This window comes from Leptopilina boulardi, unplaced genomic scaffold (assembly GCF_019393585.1).
Source record: "Leptopilina boulardi isolate dan_hultmark-lab unplaced genomic scaffold, ZJU_Lbou_2.1 LbouV2_372, whole genome shotgun sequence".
Taxonomy (NCBI): Eukaryota; Metazoa; Arthropoda; class Insecta; order Hymenoptera; family Figitidae; genus Leptopilina; species Leptopilina boulardi.
The window spans coordinates 2,447,261-2,473,378 of record NW_026137943.1 but is presented as its reverse complement, the minus strand read 5'-3'; the positions used below and the strand labels follow the sequence as shown (position 1 = coordinate 2,473,378).

At 25.4% G+C, this 26,118-nt stretch overlaps 1 protein-coding gene across 1 annotated transcript in view; it reads right to left on the bottom strand.

Moving 5' to 3' along the window:
• The window catches only part of LOC127287701 (potassium voltage-gated channel protein Shaw), a 43,507-nt gene extending 23,547 nt beyond the window's left edge, over positions 1-19,960 (bottom strand). The window contains exons 1-2 of the mRNA XM_051314764.1: positions 19,589-19,960; positions 11,689-12,067 (exon numbers count right to left, since the gene is read on the bottom strand). Coding sequence (XP_051170721.1) covers positions 11,689-12,015 — 327 coding nt within the window. The 5' untranslated portion in view covers positions 12,016-12,067; positions 19,589-19,960. The remainder of the gene's footprint in view (positions 1-11,688; positions 12,068-19,588) is intronic.
• Positions 19,961-26,118: the final 6,158 nt, after the last annotated feature.

The window sequence follows — 26,118 nt, the reverse complement described above, 5'->3', positions numbered from 1 at the left end:
AAAAAAGTTAATTTGACTTTAACGAATATTAATTTAAAAAAAAAACCTAAAAATTAATTTATTTTGACACAATTAAAATAAGTTTAGTTGATTTAAACAAAAATTTGGTTAACACAACAAAATTTCAAGGGAAATTTGGTAACGACAACAATATAGTTTGGTCTGAAAAATATAATAATAATAATAATAATAATAAATAAATAAATAAATAATAATGGAAAAATTTATAGTTAAAACGTTTAGACAAATACTTTTCTGAATTATAATAATTGTAATAAAAAAAAGTATTATCACAGTCGATTAATTTTTACATTCAAGTATTTCCTTACGCTACATTTGTAAAAGCTTCCAAAAGTTTCCTATTATCACAAATCTTTCGTCGAAAGTTTTCACCAAAAATAAGGGCTTCCTTCTCTCTATATATTGTATTATAAGAATAGAGAAAAGATTTTTGTCTGAAGAAAAATTTCTTGTTTCTATACTGCAGGATAGCTAAACTAAGGCTTATTATTATAACAAAAAAAAAAAAATGTATATATGAAAAAGTATAACAAAAGAAAGTATTGTCTTCTTTGTTTTAAGATTTTCATTAATTTTAAGCTCCTTCTTATTGTGTGTTTTTTTTTTTACAAAGATGATGAATTCTTTTTCTTAAAATTATATATAAAGTGTTATTCTCATTGTTTGTTTTTTTTGGAAAAAAAATTTTTTTTTTTTTTTTAGAGTTACATATATCAAATTTATGTGTGTTAAATTTTATTTCCTTGTGCATGTTGAATTATATATGAGCGTTAAAAAGCTGAACGAAAGTTTTTGTGCTGTCCAAGCTAAATATGAAATAGTATATAGAAAGAGTGGGGTGAGAAATTCTCACAGTAGAATGAAGCTAATGCGGTCAGACGTTGCAAAATAGAGTGCAATGAAGACAGAAGATAAATATATTGCTGAGATTAATCTCCATTCACTTTTTTGTCACATATTTATATATATCTCAATTATAATTTCAATATATAATAAATTTTAACAGATATTATTTTTTTCTATTATTCATATTTTATTAATAATAATTTATGAATAATAATTTTTACATAATAATTTTATAATTTTATATAATAATTTTACATAATAGTTTTACAGACAAAAAAATGCCTTGTACTTTATTGTTATTAATTATTATGTTAAATTTGTTATTATTAGGTAAATATAATTATTTTTAAATCTAATAATTTATATTTAAAAAATATTTTACAGATATAAGTTTTATTTATATATAAAAATGAATATGAAATTTTACTTGTTGAAAGTTTTATACTCTCGAGATAAATAAGAAATTTTTTTTTTTTAAATAAACACTTTTTCTTTCTTGATTTTTAATGCTGAATGTATATATATATATAATTTTATTTATTTTTAAGAAGAAAGTAAACAAATTTTAAGAGCTCATTTTCCGTCTTACATTTATGAAAAATACAAAGTTTTAATTAGTGTACAGAGCTAAAGGTCTGCTTGCTTGTGCAATCTAACTCAATTTTAATTCATGCAAGAAAATTTCTATTTACCCAGATCGAAAGTTGGAACATTAAATCAATTTTTCCCATAGCGAACAAAGTTTTATATTTTATTTTTCTTTTTTCCTTCTGGAATTTTATGGAATTTTTTTTTTTTTTGAAAATTTCTCCTTTTTTTATTATTTTTTCAAATTTTATTGTTTTCATATAAGGATAATAATTTATTGAAAAACTAATTAATTTTAAAAATTATTCCAAAAAAACTTGAGTTAAAAAATGATGACAAAAAATAGCAAAAAAATGTTTAAAAAATAAAAAAATAATTTTATATTTGTAAGGAAACAAATTCTGAAAGGTTTTTTTTTTAAACAAAAGAATAATATGCAAAGAAAACTAAAGTATGTGTATTTTTGTTTTATGTTTAAATAACAGTTAAGGTTTACATAACATAGAATTGTACGCAGTTAGCTTAACGAATAATATGAAAGTGTTGAATGAGTTCATTCAATTCTTATGAGCTTGTTTATGATAGAAGGTTATAATTAGCTGTTAGGCGTTTATGAATAATCGACTAATTGTAATTACAACAAGAACAAAAGCAAGTGTTAATTAAATTTACATTATAATAAATATTTTCATATAATAATAATTATCATAATTATAAATAATTTTTAAATTTTGATAATAAATTTTTACAATTTTTAAAATTTAATTTGAATATAAGTAGTGGTTGTAATTTTTGGTTAGACAAAAATAAAAATTGTAAACAATTTAAGTAGTAAAGTTTGTTTATAGTCAGACGGAACCAAATTCGAATTTTTTTTTTCAATGTAAGTAGTATAAACCAATTTTAGTTATGTAATGAATGTAATGATAAAATAAGTGTTGGATTAGCTCGCCGGATTAGGGTTCGTTTTTAAGCAACGGTATTACATTAAAATTACAAACACATTTCGAAAAATAACGTTTATTAACAAAAAAAAACTCTCTAAATCTGAATTAGTAAAAAAGTTTACTAATTTGAATTAGTGACTCACTTTTTGCTTCTCAATTAGTAAAATTTTACTAATTATTAGTAACTTTTACTAACAATTAGTAAAATTTAACTAATTCTAAAGCAAAAAGTGAATCACTAATTTAAATTAGTAAACATTTTTACTAATTCAGATTTAGAGAGAAGACTGCCGAGTGCCGATTTTCTGCGGGAGCGCAGCTTATATAGGCGATCGGTAGCCAGGACGCTTGCGAGAGAGGTCGACGATATAGCTCGCGTGGCGCGATCGGGTACTACGATGCACATTACAATCGGTAACTTTTTTATCGACGTGGGGTAAATATTTATATAAAATATTTACCCGCGAATTTTCAAACATTCTTTACAGTCAGACACAATTTTCTTTTTTTTTTTACAAAGTAAAAAATTCTAAATTGGTTTTTGAATTAAAGAAACAAAAAAAGATATTATTTACCAATAACTGAAGAGTATAATTTTTCATATTGTACAGAAATAATAAGTCCTTTTTCATCACAAAAGTGAACATTTTTCACGAAACAATTCACGAATTATATTTTCTCTCATTGTCGAACTTCTCATAAATTCTAACTTCCGGCTATGATTTTAATATTGTTTCACGTTCTCAATGTGTATTTTTTTCAAATTAACGGGGAAAACACATATCAAACTATATATATATATAGGTATCTAAAAATTGCTATATGTGTATACGTGCACTGAAACAAATCCACTGAGCGGATAATACTTCACTAGTTGACATGAATTTTGGCGGAAAATCGCATTCCAGAATTGAAATATGAGAGAAATTGGAGAAAAGCAAATGCTTTAATAGAAAAAGTAAAAAAAAAACATGCGGAAAATTGTTTCATGTCATTTTATCATTGAAAAGAATCAAATTCAGTAACAATTGAAAACATTTCTCTATGGTGTCTGAATAGTCCATGCTACATTGTCTCATATTTAGAGAATTGAATTTTGATATTATTATTATTATTTATTATTATTATTATTTATTATTATTATTATTTATTATTATTATTTATTATTATTATTTATTGTTATTATTAATTATTTTATTAATAATAATTGAAAATTATTTTAATCAAAAGAATAATTTAATTTAAATTTCTTGATTTTTAATTAAAATTTAAAAAACAATAAATTGTGGAACAAAAAAAATTTACTTATCTGTATTGTTGAAAAAGAAAAGAAAAATCTCGTTTGAAATAACACTTTACAGATATTGATGGAAACATAAATTGATGTAAACAAACGAGAACTGTCAGATAACAATGATAAACAGTATCGATGTAACGACAGCTCATTTGTTCACAAGTTTCGATTTTACAAAATTACAAATAGAAAATGTTACAAAAATTAAAAAAAACATTACGTTTTATTATCATTTTTTTTTTTTAATTTCATTAATTTAATTTAATATCTTAATAAATATAATAAAATATATAAATAAATTATTTAAAAAATTGGATTTTTTAAGTAAATAAAAACAAAATTTTTTATTTACAATCTAAAAAAAAAATAACGAAAATAAAAGAGAAAAAGTTGAAAATTAAAATGTTTCTCGCGATTAAAAAAAAAAAAAAAAAAAAAGTTAAAAATAGGTTTTTGATGAGAATATGTGAAGAGTGTCGAAAAATTTTTGTGTGTCTCATTTTTTTTTTTTCTTTTTTTGCAAGATATAAAATTCTCTACATATATGCGAAGTATGACACTTTATATTTTTTACTCGTTGCGCCTGCTGAATGAGGCCTGCTGAATTGAAAAAGGAAATGAGAACAGATACATATCAAGATTTTTTTTGTTTCATATAAACGGGAAATACATTCAAAAAAAAAAAAAGAAAAAATAGAAATTCTATTCACTTTACCAAACATGTGCTCTATATGAATATAAAAACACTTTATTATTCTATTTTTACATTATGTGCACATTTTTATTGAATAATAAATATGACTCTTTCTATCTCTATTGGATCATTTTTCTTTTTAAATCTTCTAGCCAAAAGAGCTTTTGCCATGAACTTGTAAATTCTTCAGATTTACATTTATTCATCTGTTTTTGGATTTAGCGATTTCGAGATCTCGCGATTTCTCATTCACATTTTCATAATAAGTCACAAACTTTTTTTTTCTATTTAAAGCCACGACAAGTTTTATCTTATTATTATACGTTCAACGAAGAAATATATTCTTAAATTTAAAAATATAAGTTTCGACCTCAATTTATTTATTATTATTTAATAAAAAATTAATTATTATTAATTATTAATAATTTAATAATTAAATAAATAGAAGTAATAAATAATTAATAAATAATTAAAGTTATTATTATTAATGTTTATTTACTATATTTTAATATAATTTACTATTATTCTCTGTTAATAAAAGAAACAATGAAAATTTCTTTTTTATCCTATGTTAAGAATTTCAATTAAAAATAAAATTGAAAAAAAGAAAATTTGCTTTTTCAATAGTTGGAAGAAATTCAAAATGAAAATTTTCAATATGTTAAAACTTTTTTTCTCTTTATAGCGACAGAAATTTTTTTTTTCCACTAATAAATAATGTAAAAAAAACCGAAAAAGATTTATTGCGCCTTTTTTTTCTGCTATAGAGTAAAAGCGATTTTATATATGGGTTTTGATTTCGCAAAGTTTGACGTTAAAGTGTATTTGATTAAAATTCAATTCCTTATCATTTTTTTTTAAACTAAACTTACGAGCACACATCTATATATTTCAAACTTGAAGAATACGATGATGAATAAAATTTTCTCGCGCAAAACGAAATTAAAGTTCTACGTGTGCGCATAAATATGGTTCAGTAAACCTCTCAATTCTATATATATATATATAGGTTTTCTGTTTGTATAAAAGTGAAAAATTTTGCTAAAAGCTTTTACGGTATTTAATTTTTTTTTTTATATATTAAAATTATAATCTCGATGAGAATAGAAAATTATTTTTTAGTTCAAACGAAATTAATTTATTTTCTAACTACATCCAGTGAAATATTTTATTTGAAACAAATATAATGTATATATTTAAGTTTAATAAACGTATATATTTATCTTAAAACTTTTTTATTTGTCGTAAATAAAATAAAATTTATTTGCAATAAATATTTATTTGAAACAAATAAAAATTTATTTATTGTTTTCCGAACAGTTTTTTTTTATATTGATGCATTTAAAATAAGAGCGCCTTTTTCAACCAATGAGAGAGTTGCAGTAGCGCATGCGCAGTTGCATTTCGTAACGGTCGTTGTCACCTTTGTCTACGACTGACTTTTGTTCTTACTAATAAATTAAAAAAAAGAAAAATTGCATATAAAATTAATAAAAAATATTTTTATCATTTAATTTTGTATACGCGTTATTCGAAAAAAAAATCTCTATTAAATTTTATTTGTTTATAAATTTCTATAGTACATTTTATGATTTTCTCGCATATATATATACGCGCGGAGAAAATTGCACTTTTAGGTAGAGTAGAAGTAAATTATTTACAGTTGAATGCAGAATGGAAAATGTTCTCCGAGTAAAAAGAAACCGTAATGGAAGGAAAAATTTTTTTTTTTTTTTTTTATTTTGGAAAAAAATCCCAACAACCGTATAATATAGAGAAACGCATAATATTACATATATATATACAATAAAAATGTATTTCAATTTTATTTCCTCGTTTGATATAGCGAATTTTATGCGTCTATTTTTTTAAAAATATCCATTTAATACAGAAATCCAAGTGTTTTTTTTTTATTTTTTTTATTTCTAAAAAAATTAAATTTTTTTTAATTTCTAATTTTACAGTTATTAAATTAAATGTCAAAAACATTTATTTATAGATTAAAATAATTTTCCAAAATCTTTTCATATTAACAGAATTTGAAAATTAATAATTTTTTTTTTGTATTATTTTTTCATTTCACATTTAGAAAAAAAGTAATTAAAAAAATTGAATAAAATTGAACAAAAGGCAAATAATAATGTTTCATCAAAAAAAAAAAAAGAAAAAAAAAGTAAAATAATTTTCCTTTGATGTTTTCCACGCACAAATGAATGATAAAAAAAAAGAAAACAATAACGTTTTTTATAATCTTTGCAATCTTTTTTTTTTTTATTATTATTTTTCCCTTTGGAATGATAAATTGTTAATAATAATAAAAAAAAAAAAATGTGTATTTTTCAATTAGGAGAAAAAATAAATTGATCAATTTTGTGTGTATAAACGATGTAATAATCCCTCCAGAGTATAATCATGTTGTCTATTGAATATCTTGTTACCAAATACATGACTGTTTCTGTTTACCGTACAATTTATGCATGTCATTTACCGTGCACTGGGACCACAATATTGGCCCACTATAGACGCGTCAATATCAATTGTCAGTTGCGTTTGACTTATTTTCTCTATAAATATATAAAATTTATTATTTTTCTAATTATTAATAATACCAATTTTTTTATAAAGATTAATTTTGATGTAATTATTTTGAAATTTAATTAATTTTCAATTAATATTTATTTTAATTATTCAATAAAAAAAAAAAGAAACGTTAGATTAAAATTTATTTTTACTACATTGGGAAAAATATTTATTTGATTCAAATACATATTTATTTGGTTCAAATAAATATTTATTTGATTTAAATAAAAAAAAATTTTATTTACGACAAATAAATAGGCTAGTAGGCTGTGAGAAAAATTATATGTTTATTTAACTTGTAAAGAATGTTTGAAAATTCGCGGGTAAATATTTTATATAAATATTTACCCTACGTCGATAAAAATAGTTACCACATGTCGATAAAAAAGTTACCGATCGTAATGTGCATCGTAGTACCTGATCGCGCCGCGCGAGCTATATCGTCGAGTTCTCTCGCAAGCGTCCTGGCTACCGATCGCCTATATAAGCTGCGCTTCCCGCAAAAAATCGGCAGACTTATATTTGGTTCAAATAAAACATTTCATTGTAGGATAATTGATATAAATTTTTAGATAAAGTAGTGAAAGACAGTTTTAGTCAGACAAATCAGTAGTAATTATAAATTAAAGTCAGACACCATATTATTTAAATTATTTAATTTTAAAGAAAAAAAAAATTGCAAAAAAAATAAATTTTTTCCAAATAATAAAAAATAAATGTGCAAATATGTTTTTTTTTTACATTGTAGAATATGAGCTTAATAGAAAAATATTTTCTTCTCGATTTATTTATATTATGCATAGAGCATTATTATAACATCTGACAAGTTGCAGATGTTGTTCCATTTATCTCCGGTATACCTATATATAGAGACGTTTATATAGAATATGTGAGATGATTTTGAAGAATGACACTCATCCCTATACACATTTCACGTCCGTATGTATGTAGAATCACAATGAAGTCTCAACGGAAACGGATTGCGTATTTTTTTTCCAATATTTGAATCCTTGCGGCTATGAACGATCCCTCACGGACCATTTTAACACACACATATACAACTTCAGAGAAAGTGGAAAATCTGCATGAAAAAAAGAATTTCTCTTTTCCCTTCTTTCATCTTGTTTTGTAATATTGTACATTAGAAATCGAAATTTTTGTTCCCAAAAAAAAAATTATATTTAAAAATATAATTTTTTTGGAAATATTTTCCATTTACTGAAGATATATTGAGATTATAAACTATAACTTAATACAAATCAATGTAATATGAGTATAAATTGAATTAAATTCAGTTACATTCAGTTCAAGTAACAAACACTATTCAAGAGAGTTAATTCTATAATTCTTGATATACAGTTTCCCTGATCTATAATTTTAAAACAAATATTATTATGTTTAAAGCAGAAATTATATTGGAATATTGTAATTAATGGATAATTAAAAATTTCGGCAATATAAAACAATAGTGTCTAAATTAATTTATTTGGTTTGAATAAAAAATTTTATTTGAATCAAATAAAATTCTGTAGCAGCAAATAAATATTTATTTGCAACAAATAAATATTTATTTCCAACAAATAAATATTTATATTTGGAAAAAATAAAATTTATTTCCAACAAATAAATATTTATATTTGGAAAAAATAAAATTTATTTCCAACAAATAAATATATTTATTTGCAACAAATAAACATTTATTTGGCTCTGAGAAAAATATATCTTTTCCTCTGGATGTAGTAAAAAATTCATATTTCCTAAACGTCAAATGAAAAAAAAAGTAGAAAAATATATTCAGCATCTTGAATTCCACGGTAGAGAATAAAAAATAAAAGAATAGTATTGATTAAGTTGACGTCAGAGCTGCGGTTTTAAAAGACAAACCGATCGCGCGCTAGAGAGCAAGTGTTTGCTTTTTTTTTTTATCATTTAGAACAAAAAAAAAAAAAATTTTGTAAATAATTTCAATTGATAGAACATCAACAGCATCCCAGTTACAATGGACCAAACAAAATATTTTAAAAACTTAAATTTTCGAGATATACTCTCAAGCATAGAATAAGATTTATCAACAAATATAGTGCATTACAAAAACTATACAAGTCACTTTTCAATAGGATCCACAGCATCCGACCTACAATGGACCAAAGTCGAAACAAAATTTCGAAATTTATAATTTTTGAGATAAATTCTCGAGCATAGACTAAGATTTTTTCACATATAGTGCTCTATAAAAAATGTAGAGGTCACTTTTTGTAGGAACCACAGCATCCGACCTATAATGGACCAAAGTTGAGAAAAAGTCTCGAAATTTCAAAATTTTTGAAATAAATTCTCCGAAATAGCAGAAGAGTTATACCCAAATAGCGCTCTACATAAAATATAATGGGGAAATTCTTTATAGAATCTACAGCATCCGAGCTACAATGGACCAAAGTTGAGAAAAAATCTCGAAATTTCAAAAATTCGAGATAATTTCTCCAAAACAGATAGATAAGTTATCTTCAGATAGTGCTCTAAAAAAAATGTTAAGAGATACTTTTTGATAAAATCAACAGCATCCGACCTAGAATGGACCAAAGATGAGAAAAAATCTCGAAATTTCAAATTTTTAAGATAAATTCTCGGGCCATGCAGAAGAGTTATCCGTCGATAGTGCTCTACAAAAAATATATAAGGGACTTTTTGATAGGATTCACAGCATCCGAGCTACAATGGACCAAAGTTGAGTAGAAATTTCGAAATTTCAAATTATCGAGATAAATTCTCCGAAAATGCAGGAGAGTTATCCCAAATAGTGCTCTACAAAAACTGTATAAGGGACTTTTTGATAGGATTCACAGCATCCGAGCTACAATGGACCAAAGTTGAGTAGAAATTTCGAAATTTCAAATTATCGAGATAAATTCTCCGAAAATGCAGGAGAGTTATCCCAGATAGTGCTCTACAAAAAATGTAAAATGTAGTTTTTGATAGAATCCACAGCATCCGACCTACAATGGACCAAAGTAGACAAAAAATTTGAAAATTTCCGAGATAAACTCTCGGGAATACCATAGAAAAGCTTGAAAAGTATTTTTAAAAAAATAATTTAATTTAAAAAAAATTTTTTTTGCTTTTTTTTAAATATTTTTCCAACGAAAAATTTTATATTCCATTCCGTGAGAATATTACATATTCGCTAGTAGAGTTTACTTCTCTTTGACAAAAAAAAAAACAGTTTATAAAATAAAAAGAATAAAATTCAGAGAGAATCGACAATGTTCGCTTTCAAAAGCCTATAAATGTTTGATTCTATGTAAAGAATGAAATATTCAAAATCCTAACCATGTTTGACACATTTTTGAAAGGATAAACTATTGTTTTCATTTAAAAATTTCTAAAGGAACAATTTTTTTTCTAACTAATATATATTTATATAGTTATTTAAATTTTTATTTTATATAATTAAAAGAAAACATATTTTTAATTATTGAAAAAATTTTTTTTCGTTACCAAAAAAAAGTGCATTAAATTAAAATTATTTTTCTACATTGTGATTGAATAGGTTTAAATAGAATTTACGGAACTTTTGAGATATTTTCTCATCGTCTCGATATTGATCTTAAGTTAAAAAGTGGATTTTCCTCCCTAAATGCTAGGTAGAAGGATCTTTCATAATCGAGGGTTGGATCAACGTCAGATTTTAATCAGCTTCTCAGAGAATAAAAATTCAATTTCATCGTACAATTTTTCTTTTGATGCATTTTTTTTTTATTCGTTTATTTAAATAAAATAATTTTTATGAATATTTCATTAAACTAATAAATAGATTCAAGAGGTTTTTTTTTCTTTTGCTTTAAAAAAAACAATAACATTATTTAATATTTAAATTTTTTCAAAATTTTTTTGCAATTGAGTGTAATTTTTGTCTTATACTAAATTTTCTATTTCGAGAAAAAACAATTTTATATGGAATATAAAATCAGAATCTTATGAAAATTGGAAATTGATTTTCGGCACGAATCATACCTTGTCACGTGATGTGAGAGTGTAAAATACCTATTTTTAGGGGGAATATATATATTGATAGGGGGAAAATTGGAAATTTATTTTTTTTATATAAATATTTTTATAATATTGATAATGTTTGCAGGATGCAATATATTTTTTTTTTGAAAATTGTGAAGGGTAATAATAATTTTATTTTTTGTAGTTAAACAACTGGGGTGCTATTTTGTAATTTCACTTTCACTTTCACTTTCACTTTCACTTTCACTTGCACTTTTGTTTTGCTTTTGTTTTCCTTCCACGTCACATTCACTTTCATTTCGCTTTCGTTTTTCCCTTTCACGTCACTTTTACTTTACTTTCACTTCACTTTCACTTTCATTTCTCTTTTATTCTCCTTTCACTTTCACTTCACTTTCACTGTTAGCAAAGTGAAAGGAAAGTGTAAGGGAAATAAAAGCGAAATAAAAATGAAAGTGAAAGTAAAGTAAAACTGACGTGAAAGGGAAACGAATGCGAAATGAAAGTGAATGTGACTTGAAAGAAAAGCAAAGTGAAAGTGAAAGTGAAAGTGAAAGTGAAAGTGATAGTGGAAGTGAAATTAAAATTAAAATTACCAATTAAAATGAATTTTGCTGAGACATAATAATTCAATTTTCGTTTCAATTTAAAAAAAAATTAATTTATAATAATTTTTTTTGTGTAAAAAAATTGTTTTATAAAATTACCTGTGTATACGTCATCCAACAGCATGGCTCAACTTGGTTGGAATCAAGGCCCCAAAAATCAAGTTCCTCTTCAAATAATGGACCGCATACATCGGTTGGATAATGTAATTTGCCCGTTCTATAATAATTGAGAACTTGTGCGAATACACCCGGATGTCGATCGAAAAAATATTCGTTGAGAATTGGGTCATAATTGGCTAAGGCTTCGGTTAATCTCGATAGCCTCGTTGCTGGAATTTTTTTTAACGTGGCTTTGTATGTCTCGTGCCTTATTCCACCCACGTTTAGAACCACGCGGTTCTCCGCGTCCATGTTGATCAGGTTCATCTTGATCTAGGCTCTGCTACCGTTGGTCCCAAATCGAAGACAGCCACTTGACCTATGATCAAAATTGGGTGGGCAAAAAAAAAAAGAAGAAGAAAATTTTAACAAACTTTAAAGAAATTTTTTCTATAAATTTAATAAATAAAAAAATAGTATTTTTAAAGAAAATATTGAATTTTAATTTCAAGTAGTAAGTACATTCTAGTCAGACAACTATTTTTTATTTTTATTTCAGTACTAGTAGTAAAAGTAACTTATAGTAAGACGGGAATATTCGAAACCAAAGGTTTTACTAAGTGATAAAAGTTATTTTCAGTCAGACAGGTTAGTATTTTTTATAAAAGAAATCAGTTTGCAAATAAAATTAAATTATTGTGATTGGTATTTTTTTTTATTTTTTTCCTGAATTTGCGGTTCTTTTTCAAAAATTTGCTTTTGTATTTTGTAAAATTTTCATTACATGTCTTGACCAACTGATGCAAATAGAATGAAAGTCGTGTAAAATGAATATTTCACATATCTCTTTGATCTCTGGCAAAATAGAGTATATCTCTCTATTTACAAAATTCAATACACTCTCGCTTGTATATTTGTAAAAATTTCATTTCTTTTTTTTTCTGAAGCAAACAATTTGAATTAAAATTTTTTTTTCACTATTTAAGTAGTTATGGTAAATTTATAGTCAGGCTGAAGGATTTTTAAAATTTTAGCTTTCAAAGACATTTTTCACGTTGAATTTTGATTTCAGTAGAAAAAAAACAGTCACAGACGAATGATTTTTCCATATAACTTGTGATTTTTCGCATCAGTAGTGAAAGTATGTATATTTTAGTCAGACCGAAATTTACTATAAATAGTAAAATTCCATTTTAGTCAGAAGTTTCAATGATTTTTTTTTTAAATCATCATTTTTAATAATTATTTTCGACATTTTCACCTTTAATACAAAGAGTAGGTGAAAAGTTATCTAAATTAGTAGTGTATATATATATATATCTATATCGTATGTACTTGAACTCCGTCATCAGTTAGGAGAATCAATTGGCATTTCTGAAACGTTGGCTGAAACTCTGATACGTAAACTACTTGAAATTATCGTGTTTACTCACACCACACTAATCTCATCTTGTTAATAGTTCATCTTTATTGATATAATGGCAATAGACCACTTCATTCTTGGAAAATTTATACGAGATCTATTTCCCCAAATAGTGACAAAATTGTTAATAAGGAATTGTGATTTCAGTTAGAAATCACCAAATTATTGTCTTAACCAAATTTTAGTTGTAATTTAAAAAAAATGGTCAAATCAATTAATTTTGTTGGACCAATTAAATTTTTTGTTCACCTAACACTTGAACTTTGTTTCAGCCAAGTAAAATTTAGTTACAAGAACCAAAATTTGGTTACGACAACCAAAATTTTGTTACGACAAACAAAATTGTCTATAACCAAAGGATTTTCTTTGCAAATAGAAAATCTTTGCGATACAGTTAGTTAGCCACAGTAATTCTATTATCTACTTTTACGATACATGTCCTTTTACTAACATATATATAATAAAATTTTAAATACCGCGTGCGACTGTAACTGTAAACAATAAACTTCTCTCTTTCTCATTTTAACTCAACATAATAAAAATGTCAACAATGAGTTTAACCAATAGTAAAATGTAAACAATGAAAGTAGCTTGACCCAAGTTTCATTTAATAACATACACATACATATTACACATATATATATATATATATACATATATATATATATATATATATATATATATATATATACATATATATATATATATATCTGTGTTTCATTCCTCTTGTGAAAATGGATTCATTTTGGTTTAATAGGATTTAGAGCCTTATTGCGTGAATGTTTAGCAAATAAATTAGTTTTCCTATATTTAAGGGGTGCGGTCATTTAAATTTTCACAATAATCTAGGTCACTGAATAAATGTACATATACATGTATATGTGTAAAGGGTGGTGGGGGTGGGAAAAAATTTCCAATATCTGGCATTATTCGTAAAATGTAATTTTTAAAATATGCTACAATTTTTAGGGTTTTTTTTTTGGAAAATTAGTCGTAAAAAAACTGGTCTTTATTTCGAATAAGAAAATTAGTAATAGGATGAAAAAAAATACCAAGTAGTAAAAGTTATTTTTAGTCAGACAGTTAACATTTTTGTTGTTGTAAAATTGTCAGTGGTGAAAGAAAGTTTTAGTCAGACACATCTGCTATTGTATTGTCGTTAGAAAAAAAACAATTATTTTAAATTTTCTGTTACTATAGAATAAGTAGTAAAAGTAAATTTTAGTCAGACATATAACTATTTTTTACTTTGAATTCAGCAGCAGTAGTAAAAGTAAGTTTTAGTCAGACAGGAGTAAATAAATTTTTGAATTTCAATTTCAAGTAGTAAGGGTAAGTTTTATGTCAGACACTATTTAACTATTTAAATGCAGTTAATTGTAAAATAAGTAGTAAAAGTGAGTTATAGTCAGACAAAAAAGATTCGAATTCAAGTAGTGAAAGTTATTTTTAGTTAATATTTCTCTATATAAAAAATTTAATTTTACTGGACAGTCAGTAGTACAAACACGTTATGGTCAGACAGAACCGTTGTAACATTCGCAATAAGTAGTAAAAGAATTTTTACGTCAGACATAGCCGTATTTTTTTTGTCATTAGCCAAAGTGAATTTTGTTCTCGACAAATTTGAACTTTGTGTTAATTTTAATTTCAATAAAAAAATTTACATCACTTTAAATATAGCGTCTTCTTTTTGGATTTTTTCTTTAAAATACATTTGTCGAGTCAACTGATTCGACAAATAAAAAAAGAAGATCTGATATTTTTCTTAGGGAGATTTTTTTTTCTACGACGACGATAGAAAGTAGAGAAAACCAGAAGGGGAATCATTCCCATGAATAATTAATGATGTAATATTTGCATCTCTCATTCGCACGTTCCTTGAATATCGAATTTATACGCATATATAGAGAGAGAGGAATCGAAATTCGGCTGCTTTTGTAAAAAAAAAAACATCACCTGCTTCAAACAACTTTTTATTTGAATTAATAAAAATAAATTTTAATTTTTCTTTCATCATAATGAAAATCAATTTTATTTTGTCATTTGACACTTGTAATATTAATAAATTTTTTTTTTTTTTTTTACTTTGAAATTTATATGATTAATTTATATATACGTGAAATTTTGCAATTTGAAAAAAAAAAGAAAAACTATTTTTACGATTTGTTAAAAATAAATTATAATGACTCGAGGGAGGAAGAAAGTAGAAAAAAAAGCTTTCACCTCGTTTTAACCTCGTCAGAACGATCGAAACCCTGTCTACTCGACCCATGTGACGTCACACGTCGTGCAGGCGGCTAAGCCACAAGAATCGATAGGCTGCGTGTGCACGCACGCAAGGTCTACCAATAAACCATATGCTATCGTGATTTTTGTCCAGACAACAGCATCACTTCGAATTGATTCACGGAAGCCCCATATGTGCAATAAAGATAATCGAAATACCAATTATAAGGAGGAAAAATAATTTTCATCAAGATTATTATTTGATATAATTTAATTTGATGTAATATAATATAATATAATATAATATAATATAATATAATATAATATAATATAATATAATATAATATAATATAATATAATATAATATAATATAATATAATATAATATAATATAATATAATATAATATAATATAATATAATATAATATAATATAATATAATATAATATAATATAATATAATATAATATAATATAATATAATATAATATAACCGTTATATTTCAAAATTGCGTTACCGTTACTTTTTAATTAAACGTTAACATTGATTGAGGCAAGTAACGCCACATACAATTAAAAAAAAATTTACCTGAAACAGCGAATGGTTTCACTATATTAGCAAAAGTTTTACTTGTTTCAGTTAAATCTTTCGCTATTCTAGTGAAACTTATCGCTGTTTCAGGTAAATGTTTTTTTTCGTATATTCAATATAATCAAAGTTTTTTAAAACAAATAATAAAAATTGAATTATTTTTTGAATCTATTTTTAAACTTTTTTTTAACTGCAATCAAATTAGGCATATTTATATATATATTAGGGCTATTATTGTAATTACCGATAAGCAAATTGCTCTATTTGTCAAAATGTAGGTATTATTATTAGGTGTGAAAGTGGCGATTTAGAGAAACGAGATTCGAATTGACAAATTGTTATTGTTCCTTTCGGATTATAATCAATACTATTATAACCAAATGCCATATAATTTTGTCAATTTAAAACCAATTCGATAAATATATTAAATAATAATATTTATAATATTAAAATATTAAAAAAAAATTTTTATTAAAAAAAAAGATATTAATATTACAATAATTTGATAAGAAATTTTTTTTTATTTATACATTGTTTTACAATGAAAGAATATTAAATAAAGTAAATAGGAAACAAAGTATAAAAACAGTAATAATTGATAGAAATAAATAATTAAATAAATAAAAAGAAATAAATAAAAATAAATAAATAAAAATAAATAAATAAGAAAATAAATAATTAAAAATAAATAAATAATTGATAAATAAATTATAAGTGAAAGTGAATTTAAAAAATTTGAAAAACGAATTGTAAAATTGAATTACAAAATGCGGTTTGTAAATTACGGGATACTTGGCTTACATTGAAGCACAGCTTAAATTATGGGCTAGAGAGTTTAAAATTTGAAATGTGAAACTAGATTTTCACAAGAAGGAATGTGATTTAAAAATTTAAGATCCAAGTATAAAAGTTAAAAGAAATTTTGCAGTCAAATTGATAAAATATTTTTACATATAAAACTATATCTTTATACAGTAATGTCTCTACCAAAAAAATAATTTATAAGAAAAAATCTCAAAAGAAAATTAAAAAATACAAAAAAAAAAAATATAAAAATATCTTTTTATCAAATAACATCTTTTCACATTAAACGGTAATCTCAACGCACATATTTTATATAGAAAAAAGCGAGAATTAAAATTCCAAACTAATAAAATGTATGGAGGACATTAAAAAAAAAAAAAAGTTCACGCGAATAATAAAGCTGCATGTCGGAAGATAAATTATCTTGAGCAGTTAGGTCAACCAACTTGAAATGAACCCAGATTCTCGAATGAAAAACTGGTAATGGTGGAAATGGTAATTTAAAAGTGCTTTTAAAAGGAAGTCCTTCATTTGTATTACAATCTGTTTGTTACAAAATTCAAAGTTGAAAAAAAATAATAGTTAATTTTGAAAAATATCTGTAATATACAGTTAAATAGAAAATTAAAATTATTTTTTTTTTTTGAACAATTTTCATAAACATTTTTCAATTATAGAAACTAATATAATTTTTTTCTTTTTGAACAATTGAAATTTTCAAAAATAGCCAATTTATTATTGAATGAAACAAGAAAATATTTAATCAACCTACTAACAAAGTTAACATAAAAGCGTTTTAGTTGTAAATACACTTGATTGAACAAAAACATTATTACATGCTATTAAACTTTATAGGTGTACTGTCTCTCAATAAATTTACAAGTAATTTAACTAAAAAAAGAAAGAAGGAAATTCTATATCAAAATTAATTTTTAAATGTTAATAAATTCAAATCTATTTTTAGTAAATGCAAATTAATTTTAAACAAATTTTTTAAAAAGAATTTTTTCTTTTTGTTTTTGGTAAAAAAAATATAAACTCGAATATAGTAGTGAAATAATTTCACACATATATGTTGAGAAATAAATGATGAATTCCATTATTTATGAATAGAGCAGAACCAAAATTAACACCTAGGTTAAAGCGTATTTCTAGATTATTGTGAATTATAAATCCATTTCGAAAGTATTTTAGTAGGACACACACGAGAAAATATTTACACACAATTTAAAATAAATTGAAATTCACTACTAGAGAAAAGTTTGTTTTTTTTTTCGTATAATTTAGCATGAAAAACGTATGAATATTAATTTTCAATTTTTTTTTTATCATCTTGAGGTTTATATTTTGGTATTTTTTTTTTTTGAATAATTTCTCATAATTTTAGTTTTCTTAAAACCAAGTTTGGTTTTAAATCTCATTTTTCTATCATTTGCACTATAATTGCAATTTTTTCTTTTCAGGTTTTCACTTTTATTTCATTTGTCTCTTAAAATTTTTTTTTTTTTGCATCCAAGTTTTCAGAGCCTTTGAAATGTTCTTTTTCTTTAAATAAATATTCTTATCCTGTATTTTTTTTATCATGTATTTTTTTTAACTCTTCAGAGATCTGTTTTTTTTTTCATCCTTTGACAGATGTTTTTCACAAAATATTTCACTCTCTAATTATATATTGTCAAATGTTTTTAAGAATAATTTCAGTTTTCTTTGAAAAAAAACTATTTTTCTTTGTGTAAATGAAATTTTTTTCTCTTTTAATTTTCGTATTTTTATATCATTTCCATGGAATTTTTCACTGTTTAATTTTTTCATCTCAGGGAAAAATGAGTGAATGAAAAAAAAATTACATATTTTTTCCCTTACTGTATTTTACACTCTAAAATTGAATTAGTAAAATTTTTTAACTAATTTGAATTAGTGACTCACTTTTTGCTTTTGAATTAGTATTTATCTATAATTAATTGTAAAAAAAAATTTATGTCTCAGTAACCAAAATTTGGTTGTGATACAATTAAAATTTTATTGTTATTGTATCAATCAACTCTCTAAATCTGAATTAGTAAAAATGTTTACTAATTTAAATTAGTGACTCACTTTTTGCTTTAGAATTAGTTAAATTTTACTAATTGTTAGTAAAAGTTACTAATAATTAGTAAAATTTTACTAATTCAGAAGAATACCTCTAAACTGAGGTAATTATTAAAGATAATTTGCAATATTAGTTAAATTTTACTAATTGTTAGTAAAAGTTACTAATAATTAGTAAAATTTTACTAATTGAGAAGCAAAAAGTCACTAATTCAAATTAGTAAACATTTTTACTAATTCAGATTTAGAGAGAAAATATTTGGTTGAGTGTTTTTTTCTTGGCATAACAGAAATGTTTGGTTAGATTAATGAATTTTTTGTTATTGTTAATTTTGCTGCCGTAACAAAAATTTTGGTTGGAATTTTTTTTTTTTTGTGTTAACTAAATTATTTTGTTGTCGTAATTAAATATTCTTTGGAATTTCAAAAATTTTAAACTAATTGAGAAGTAAAAAGTGAGTCACTAATTTAAATTAGTTAAAATTTTTACTAATTCAAATTTGAAGAGTTTTTTACAAAAAGGGATTTTTTTCTAATTTTTCTCCTACCCTCATCATGATTTTATATAATAAATTTTGTTAAAATTTAACAAAAAATACAAAAACCTAAGGAATTTATTGTCAATTATAAAAAAAAAAATTATAATATTTCAAATTCAAAATTATAGGGTCCAAATTTTTATAAATTACTGAAAATGAGAAGAATTTTTTTGGAGATAAAAAGAAATTTCTCCTTTTTTTTTGTCACATCACAAAAAAACACACCCACCCTTGGTTCTTCTCTCATCTCTCAGGAATAATTTCTTTTTGTTTTCACATCTCTCAATGATGGCCAAGTTGTTCTCCCATTTCTTTTTTCTTCCCGTGTGAAATTTTTTTTGTATAGCCCCGTTTTCTTTTCTTCTTTTTGTAAAAACACTAGTGACACACTTTTTTTTTTTATGGGAAAAAAAAAATAAAGTTCCCAATTTATTTGCTCCACACAAGTCACTTTTAACACTGGGAAGATATATTATTTATTTATTAATTTTTTTTTTGTCGCGAAGGTGGTTTTCATATAGCCGGCACAAAAGGAGATCGAAATTTCGAATTAAAACGGTGATGAACGAAAGAGAGAAACATTAAGGACCTCGGTCGAGCGCAAACTGAACTGACCCCACAAACTGGAAGTGGCGGTTTGGATCAGTGGGTGGTGAAGAAAGGAGGAAAAGAGGGCGAGAAAGTTGAGGCGCAAGCGTCAATAGAAAAGTCGTTCTCTCTCTCTCTCTTTCTCGCTCTCTCACTGTAGGTTCGCTTCTTTTGAAGAAAGGATCCCTTTATATATACACGATTTGGCTATTCTTTTCTTTATACATATATATATATATTTAGAGAGAGGGGACTCTGAATGTGACATTTGTGAACCCCTTTTAGCATATATAGAGAAACCTTATGGGATTTTGTGTCGTCAGTCATAGATGACATATTTTATGGCTGACATGCGAAGCGTTTACGAGGTTCTCGCGCGAGAGGCTTGTGAGTAAGAGCGCGGCTTATATAGCAGTAGTTCAGAAGGCGGAAGGTGATGGATAGAGTTTTCAGGTCGAGATCGACCGTCGAATATTGGATGAGCTGAGAGAGAAACAGAGAGAGAGAGAGAGAGAGAGAGAGAGTTTGCTCTCTGCAATGCTAAATGTACTTTGACGAGTTTGCTCCGTGGATTAGAAGTCATTATCGGCTACTGCAGAAGAGTTTATTATCTTCAAGTATTTGTCATTAAGTTGAGAGGTGAAATGAGAGAAGCGACACACAGAAAGAAAAAAAAAAAAAAAAAAAAATTAGTAATTTCTTACAAGTAGTTTGTAAATGGCACTTTGTGCGATCAACAATTTTATAATTGAAAAATATTAACGAATTTGGTTTGGGCTAACAAACAAAAATTTTGTTTTACCCACTTGGAAAGATTCCCCAGAAAGTGCCCCCTGGAGGTTCTATCAGAATTCCGACTGAACTTCCAACGTAATTCCATCGGAGTTCCAAAGAATTTTTCGATGGGATTCCGACGGAATTCTGACGGAATTTCGATTAATTTTTTTCAAAATTTTTAGAGTCCCAATTCCGTCAGAATCCCATCGAAAAATTCTTTGGAACTCCGATGGAATTACGACGGAATTACGTTGGAAGTTCCGGCGGAATCCCATCGGAAATTCTTTGGAATTCCGACGGAATTACGTTGGAAGTTCCGTCGGAATCCCATTGAAAAATTCTTTGGAACTCCGATGGAATTCCGATGGAATTACGTTGGAAGTTCCGGCGGAATTCTGATAGAACCTCCATAGGGGTCACTTTCCGGGGAATCTTTCCAAGTGGGTAAACTAAGAAACGAACATTTAATTTTTCAGACGAAACTATATACTTTGTTGTTGTAACCAAATAGTTGGGACTTTTTTGTGTCAAACAAATTATTTTTTGTTGTAACTAAATTTTGATTGGAATTTTGTGTTAAACAAATTATTTTGTTGCAAATTATTTTGTTACGATAAGAAACAATAATTTTTGATTTGTCAGACGAAACTATTTTGTTGTAACCAAAATTTTGATTGGAATTTTGTTGTCGCAAACAAATTTTGTTGGGAATTTTTTGTTTTTTGTTTTTTTTTAATAACGATCCGCAGAAAACTCTGCAGGATTTTCTGAATGTTTTCTTTTATGAAAGTATATTTTATTTTTGTACCTGAAAATAAAAGAGAATTTTTCCTTTCCGCAGAAAAAATTGTAATAAATTTTAAACTGAATGACTATTTTTGCAGAATTATTATAAACATTAAATGAAATTGGTTTTGGAAAAAAGAAAATTAAAAAAAAACCTGGTTATACATTATGATAATAGTACATTTTTTTGTTTTACAACTTTGTACTAAAAATGTATATATATATATATATATATATAATTTTTGTATCATAAAAAGACTCTTTCGCTTACAATATAAATCTCTATATGTCATCAAGAGTTGTTTATAACAGTAAAATTTAAAAAAAAGAAAATAATGCAGTGAGCATTTTTAATATCATTGTATATCTTTAATTTAAAAAGACACATTTTAGATAAAAAAAAAATTCCTCTTTCTAAAATAGTTAAATCTGCATTATTATTAATAGGTAAAACAGTCAAATCTGCATTATCGTTAATCGGTAAAAACAGTCAAATCTATTATTGTTAATCGGTAAAACAGTCAAGTCTTTATTATCAATAATCGGTAAAACAGATTTTACTGTTTTAATCAATAAAGTAGAATTCTACTAATTTTCAGTGAAATATCACTGAATTCCAGTGGAAATTTTGATTCATTTGCTAAATTCCAACTATTTCACTGATTCAAATTTAGAGAATATATATAAGTAAATATTGAAATTCACATGGCAACTTGCAATCCTTGATGTAAATTATCAACTAGACATATTTAACTTACCACTGAACTAATATTGTCCCCCCGGTGAATCCCAACAGAAAAGATGATATATAGAGACTGTTTCCCTGAGGAATTGGTCGTCATCGTGAAATTGAAGGATGCTTAATATTTTAGTATTGAATCGATCGTCGACGTATGTTACCCAATTTTGCAATGTATCGTATGAGTGTATGTGTGTGAGATAGAGAGAGAGGGGGGGGATTAAAGGGAGAGAACTGAAGATACATTAGTGTGAACGACGTCGTGCATTATAAATGCTGATGCTGTGTGGTTTTCCGACCGTTCTTGACAGATTTACATGAAATCGCTTGTATCTATGGAAATCGGAGTTACCGATAAGCCACCAGCAATATATATATATATTGCATCCTAAGTTTAGCCAAGGACTTTCAGAATTAATCGTTGCATCCTTGTAATTTAACAAAAACATGAAATGACAAAAAAAACCCATCAATTTAACAATTGTTTTACTTAAACTAATATAATAGGTTTTTTTTTTGTTTCAGATGCTGTGGAAATTCAAGAAGACGATGATAAGATGATGATTATCCGATAAAAATTATTAGTTACAATTTTCCTCTTACGGAATTCAATTCTTTTTTTTACGAATTTTCATTTGATAAAATTTGCATTTGAAAACAAATTTTTACTTTACACATAATTTGAAAAATGAAAATTCATCTAAAAAAAATAATTGTGTTAATTTTCTTTAAATTGAAAATTCTAGGTAATTATTTTTTATCGAATAATCATGCGTATAGATGAAGAAAGTAACCAGTCGAATGCAGCAGAGGATTGGAAAAATTTGTAAGAAAAAACTATTTACAAAATTAGAGAAGAAAAAAATATCAATTGCAAGGTAAACTAATTTTTTTTTTTTAACAAAACAATGAATATTTTTTTTTCTTTTGATTAGAATTTTTATCACATATTTTAAACTTTTCTTTACCCCTTTTTTATATTCAACTAACACGTTTTCATATATATATATATATGTATGTAAGCTGTGTTAGTTACAAAAGGAGAATTTAAAGGAATTTAATGAAATCTTCTTTACGTGTTGAAATATTTGATGATTTATATTCTACATTAGACACCTCCCATCAATATTGAAATTTTAATATATATTCTCCTAAAGTGTTTTTAGAAGGTTAAGAGTATAATATACGAGGAAGTTTCAAATTCACAGCTGCAAAGTTTTAATGATAAGGATTTTAACTTTAGTTACTTTATATATATATATAATATGTGGATTTTCAAAATAGATTTCACATACAATCATTTTGAGGGGTGAGGAGTGTGTGTGTGTGTATACCTTAGCTTTCAAAACTTCATTGCAATTTCCAGTTGTTGATAATTGTATATGGCCTCATTGAAAATGAGGATTGATGACGTTCTCAATTTTCGATAATTACCAAATCAAATGCCATTAATTTTCATTATTTCATCATTAAATATTTTAAATATTTTAATATATGAATTTTTAATTCAACAAATTTTATAGTATAATTATTTTTTTTGTATTTTCATTTTTCAAATTAGCTTTTGAGTTAATTTTGTTTTTAAAAGAATTTTTTTTTTTTTTTTGACAAAATTTTTAGACACCGAACATTTTTTATTGGGAGAATTTTTATTTTGACATAATTTCTTTTTTACCAAACTTTTATAAAAAAAAAATCTTAACTTATTTCTGTTGCAATTCAAAATGAGCGCCAATTCTAAGCGACATCGAACGTAGCGCCATCTACGAGGCATATTTTTGTTGCACATCAAAATTAGTAGTGTACGGTTACTCATTTTGAGCTTAGGTTTTTTTCTGTGATATTTTAATAATAATAATTATTAATAAAATTAATATTTTATTGAAAATTGCATTAGAGACATATATATATTTTTTTTTCCTTCAAATTGTGGTTGCAGTGAAAATTAAATATTCCCAGTGTAATTGAGTATGTTTTGAAAAGGAACGCTGAGATCACGTTTAACTTGTTGAATTTTATTGGACATGCTTCTGTCGGTGAAGATAAAAAGGCGATAGAATTCTATATAAGTCGAACGTCCCCGTAGTTCCTCTACTCTCTCTCTAAAGGCAGAACTTTTGGCCTGGTTTCAGAAAACTGAACTCCATATACACTCATCTTGAACTTTGTTGTTGATATATTCAAAGTTGATTCTAATAGAAGAGATTTTTTTTTGGGGGGGAGGGAGGGGGTTTATTGTCTTTTGTCAAGACATTTGTTGAGAGTCTCAGCATACTTACCTAGATTTCGAGAATATATTCTGATCTTAAAAAAATCGGGTCATAAACTCTTTCAATATAGTTATTTTCAATCATATAGAAGAAATTTTTATTTTTTGAAAAGTATTTTATTTTTCAACAGTGATTTTAATTTTCTAAATTTGAATTAGTAAATATTTTAACTACACTGTAAAAAAATATTTATTTGATTTAAATAAATTTGTTACTTGACTGTTATTAATGTAACGTTTGTAATTATAGAATCAATAGCCGAGCAATACGAAAAATAATAATAACAGGGTTAATTACAAACTAAAACAAATTATTTATTCACAACGGTATATATGCAAAAAAATTTTACGGACATTAACAAGTAAATCGCGGAAGTCGGTTTCGAGTAATGATTTGTCGGCGTCTATCCAAAATATGTTGAGCCGCGGAATCGAAAATCGGTATCAATCTAGTAACGTCGCCTAAAAATTCGCGATAAACTGGTTAAACCACGAGTAAAACTCGTGTTCCACTTTTATTCAGAGTAAAACTCTAAGTATATCTAAAAACGGAAATAAAACGGAAAATCTACTTTAAACTGCGTGAATACAACATTTCGTTACTATACTTTACAATACATTTTTGTTACTTTGCTTTACATCGTAATACGTTACTTTATAATACCTTACTATACATTTGTTACGTTACCTTACATTGCGTTACATTTCTTTACAGTTTGTTACTATACATTAAAGACCGACAAAATGTTCAACGGGTAAAACCGCGTCGAACGAGAGTAAAACTCTCTACGATACTTGTTCGGAGTAAAATTCCTGGAACAAGGCTCCTCGGGGTAAGACCCACCTCGACTCCGTGTAGCACGAGAGTGACGATCCTGTGCGGGAGCGCAGCTTATATAGCCGATCGGTGGGCTGGGCGCATGCGAGAGAGTTCGTCGATGCGGCTCGAGCGGCGAAATTGGGTACTACATTGGTACGCTCCGCGCTTGGTAATACGTTTATCGACATACGATAATAAGTATAAATATTTACCGTCGGATTTCTAACTATCATTACATTTAATACATAATTTACTTTAGATATACTGTATTAAATAATTAACGATAAGTTTTACTGGAACAGCGATATAATATGTTTCACGAAAACAACAAAAGTTTTCGCTATTCTAGAGAAACATATCGCTGTTTTATAGATAAAGGTTTTTTTACCTTGTAAAAATTAATGTTTATAAAAATTACTATTTAAAAAAATTACTATTTATAAAAATTACTATTTATAAAAAATTACTATTTATAAAAATTAATGTTTATAAAAAATTACTATTTATAAAAATTACTGTTTATAAAAAATAATTTTTATAAAAATTACTGTTTACAAAAATTACTATTTTTATAAAAATTATAATTTTTAAATAATAATCCTGTGATGAAATTTGATATTCACTGGTATAGGTAAATTAACAAAACGTCCCATATGTCATATTTGTAATTTATCTTCTCCTCAGTCAACAAAGAAGATAATTGATTTCATTCACAGTATAGAGAAAAAGCACATTCAGAATAATGGTTATAATAGATTTTTTTTTTTTATTTCATGAAAA